General features: G+C 47.1%; 1 protein-coding gene across 1 annotated transcript in view; it reads right to left on the bottom strand.

The window, feature by feature from the left end:
* Positions 1–3,585, bottom strand: part of Ano2 (anoctamin 2) — a 322,617-nt gene that overhangs the window by 43,686 nt on the left and 275,346 nt on the right. Inside the window, exon 19 of the mRNA XM_021164190.2 lies at positions 960–1,105. Within this exon, the coding sequence (XP_021019849.1) occupies positions 960–1,105 (146 nt within the window). The remainder of the gene's footprint in view (positions 1–959; positions 1,106–3,585) is intronic.

Raw genomic sequence — 3,585 nt, 5'->3', positions numbered from 1 at the left:
GTAGAAAGGGCACAAAGGGGCTGGGCTTACTGTGCACTGATAATTGTCAGATATCACATGATTCCAAGGGCTTTGTACTCAGTGAAAGAGCATTTCCCCATACCTCCTGCAGCTTGGTCGATTGGCCTACTCCTTTCAGGAANTGATGTGTCAAAATGAACCAATAATTTGATGATAAACATACTTTCGGACAACTATTAATACTTGAGCAAGTGTATCTTGATGAAACAATACTTCATGAGGACATAAGAAAGTGTATACTGTATTAGAGCATCCAAATAGGAGCCAGACTGGAAGATAAGCCTCTGTGACCTGAAGCTTTTGGTCTGTGGTTTCCTTAATTTGTTACTTCCAAGTGATAGAGAATACCGAATATCCATGCCAATATAAAATGGGGGTTATTCTGCCACGGCCAAAAGTTGAAGGTAGCTGATCTAAACTAGAAGACACACAACAGGAAACTCCTGGCTTCTATCCATGTGTGAACCAATGAGGCTTTATTAGCCTGCCCTGACCCACACTTCTGCCCTCCTCAATTAAGGAAACGAACCACATGCTTTACTGCTAGGATTGTCCTCTCACCCCATGAAATACCATCAACATTGGTAAAAGAAGGTGCCCTTATACCCAGCCCCCTCCTCAGCACTGTGGGCTTTCCCTATGTTCCCCTTTTTAGAGTATATAGATCCCCAGCTTAAGTNTCACAGGACTGCTTTAATCTTTCTGCATGGAAACTGCATTCTTAAATCACAGATTTCACTGTTTCCCTTTTGGTGTGGTAGAAACCACAGGAAAGAGCTCAGGAGAACAAGCATTTTCTTAGCAGAAGAGCAGAGGAGACCANATCACATCCTGGGATTGGGAGAGAAGGGGCCGCCCAGTCCTTCCCTGGCTCCTCCCACAACCCCCCCCCGCCCCCCGCGGAACCCACCAGCAGAGGAAGGAAGATAGGCTCTTACTCATTTCCATGTACTCAGGAGTCAGCCCAGTGTAAGGCTCTAGGCTGTGGTCCAGGTCCCACTGCTCTGGACGTTTTGAGTGGTCAGGGTCACTTTCTCCAGGCTCTGTCTCATCTTTCAGCTTCCGAAAGAGTTTCTTTAGCTTCCTACAAAACAAATGGAGTGGCCACTAAACACAAACCCTGGGGAGCAGAGTCATATCAGCAGAAGAAATGGAGGACCTGACAAGTACAGACACTCAGTGGGAGAGGATGTGTTTAGTCCTGCTGTGACCTGATGTGCCAGGCCAGGTTGATACCCATGGGGGTAGAGATAGCTGTGGAGGAGTTTTTTGAGGGTAGTTCTGAGAGGAGAAGAGAGGGGAGAGGAGAGGAGAGGGGAGAAGAGAGGAGAGGAGAGGAGGGAGGGGCTGTGATCAGGATGTAAAATAAATAAATGAATTAATGAAAAAGAAAGAAGGAAAGAAAGAAAAGGAAGGGAGGAAGGAAGAGGGAGGGAGGGAGGGAGGGAGGGAAGAAAGGAAGGAAGGAAGGAAGGAAGGAAGGAAGGAAGGAGAGACTAAGTACAGGCACTAAAGTAATTCCTGAACCAAGCAAGGAGGTCTTTTATTAGGATAATAAAGGATACCAGGGAAAAAGGTTATCATCGATGCCACCCGTCTACAAGCCCCCCCCCCCCAGCCTACAACAGCTACCTCCTGCAAGACATATCGGTGCAACCGTGGGCACTGCAGATCTTCTTGTAAACGAATTACTTATTCTAGCTAGCTTATATAAAATAAACAAACTCCTGGTATTTTATTTATAAGCTGTAAGACTAGATTGGGCAGGTTGTGAGCTATTCTAACTTACATTCCTCCCATATGTCCCTTGCTACTTGCTGTTTGAGTCTCTCCCAAGTTATTTCCACTCTAGCAGCCTGTCCTCGGGGTCCATGTCTCCTAGCCACGTGCCNGTGGTCCATCTCCTCTCTTGGTGGCCTCTTCTCCATCTCCTTTCTCCTTTTCCTCCTTTTTCCCCTTTCAATGACTCCTCATTGGATCCTTAACTCCTTCCTGCCTTTCTCTCTCTCCTGCCCAGTCACAGGTTCTAGCCTTCTATTAACCAATTAACTTCAAATTGGTGAGGGAGGTATACACAATAAAGAGAATTCTCTTATCTGGGGGCAACCAGATCTTGGGGTACAGAATTTAGCATTTGTATACACAGTACCAGACCAAACCCCAGCATCCTGTACAGGTAATCAAAGCTGCTCTGAGTTCAGGAGTATAACAACTATATCATACCNGGAAGTCACAATCTTGGGTGTTAGCAGGATAAGGGGTTCCACAGTCTTGGGGCCTGGTAGGTCACAGATGTGTTTAAGGAATAGTGATCCCCTAATGACTCCACCCAGGGGGCCCAGGTTGCTCATTGATCACCTCCTAATACTAGCACAAGAATGACTCCTAGAGAGACTTTACATATAAAAGGTCTCCAGTACAGTTGGGTGCAGACCTTGTGAGACCATCAGGCAGACAGCTGTACTGTGCATAGACTCACAATCTGGTTGGTCTGTACCCTAGGCAGAGAGAGACCCAAGGATGTCATGGAAAGAGCCACAGATGGCCTGGCTGTGGCTGTGTCTGTGGGCAGGCATAAGGTTAGCAAACAGGCCTGGGAGCTGAAGGGCTGGGGAGGCAGAGGAGACAGAGACCTTCAAAGCACAAAGAGCAGACATGGGAGCAGAAAGGTCAACTGTGAGATTGTTCAGCAGAGGAGACAAAACAAGACGAGGGAGAGGCTTCAATGCNCTTATAAGTGTGAACTGGTTCAGAAAAGGGTGAGGATGGGGCACTGTATAATTTTGTAAATGGCTCTCAAGAGCTNGTCAGTCCCAGAAGTTCCCTCTGGATATCAGTAACCAGTAACCAAATGTATAAAGAAAGTCTCCCCAGGCCAAGGTTTGAAAGGATCCTGCACATTGTATAACATACAGATGGGGCTTTGGAAAGCATCAAGCCATGATTCTGACCTTACGATGTATTCGCTCATTAAAACAATCCCTTTGATGTTACCCTCACCCCATCCCTTGCATCTGCTATTTTTTTTTTCATGTCCTCTTTTAATGACAAGTCTCTGGAACTCTCTGGAAGTCTGTGAGTTTTTCCATTGCTAACACTCCACGATTCTGTGAACTTGCACTCAGATCATGTGATCTGTGGGGCCTCCTGCTTAGGGGCCTGGGCTACAGGCAGTTCTACAGATGGCTGTTGGGTGTTGGCCTCACTGAGGAAACAGGCAGAGCCTACCCTACATGGGCCAAAGATGATGATGACACAGTTACAGACACACATTGGCCATGTCCTGATTCCGGATGAAGTTCGAGTTTGTTCCCCAACCTTAGGTTCCCAGTAGGACTTCACTGTATCCAAGGAAAAGCCCTCCTGGGATGTCTCCAAAGGGAAAGGGTGTCTGGCTGTATTTATCAATCTATACAGAAAAGTGGAGAGTTAGCCGGGTGTGGTGGTGCACACCTTTAATCCCAGCACTCGGAAGGCAGAGGCAGGCAGATTTCTGAGTTCGAGGCCAGCCTGGTCTACAAAGTGAGTTCCAGGACAGCCAGGGCTATACAGAGAAACCCTGTC

The sequence above is a fragment of the Mus caroli genome, chromosome 6 (genome assembly GCF_900094665.2).
Source record: "Mus caroli chromosome 6, CAROLI_EIJ_v1.1, whole genome shotgun sequence".
Lineage (NCBI taxonomy): Eukaryota > Metazoa > Chordata > Mammalia > Rodentia > Muridae > Mus > Mus caroli.
Note: the sequence above shows the minus strand (reverse complement) of the source record. Positions and strands in the feature narration are given on the sequence as shown.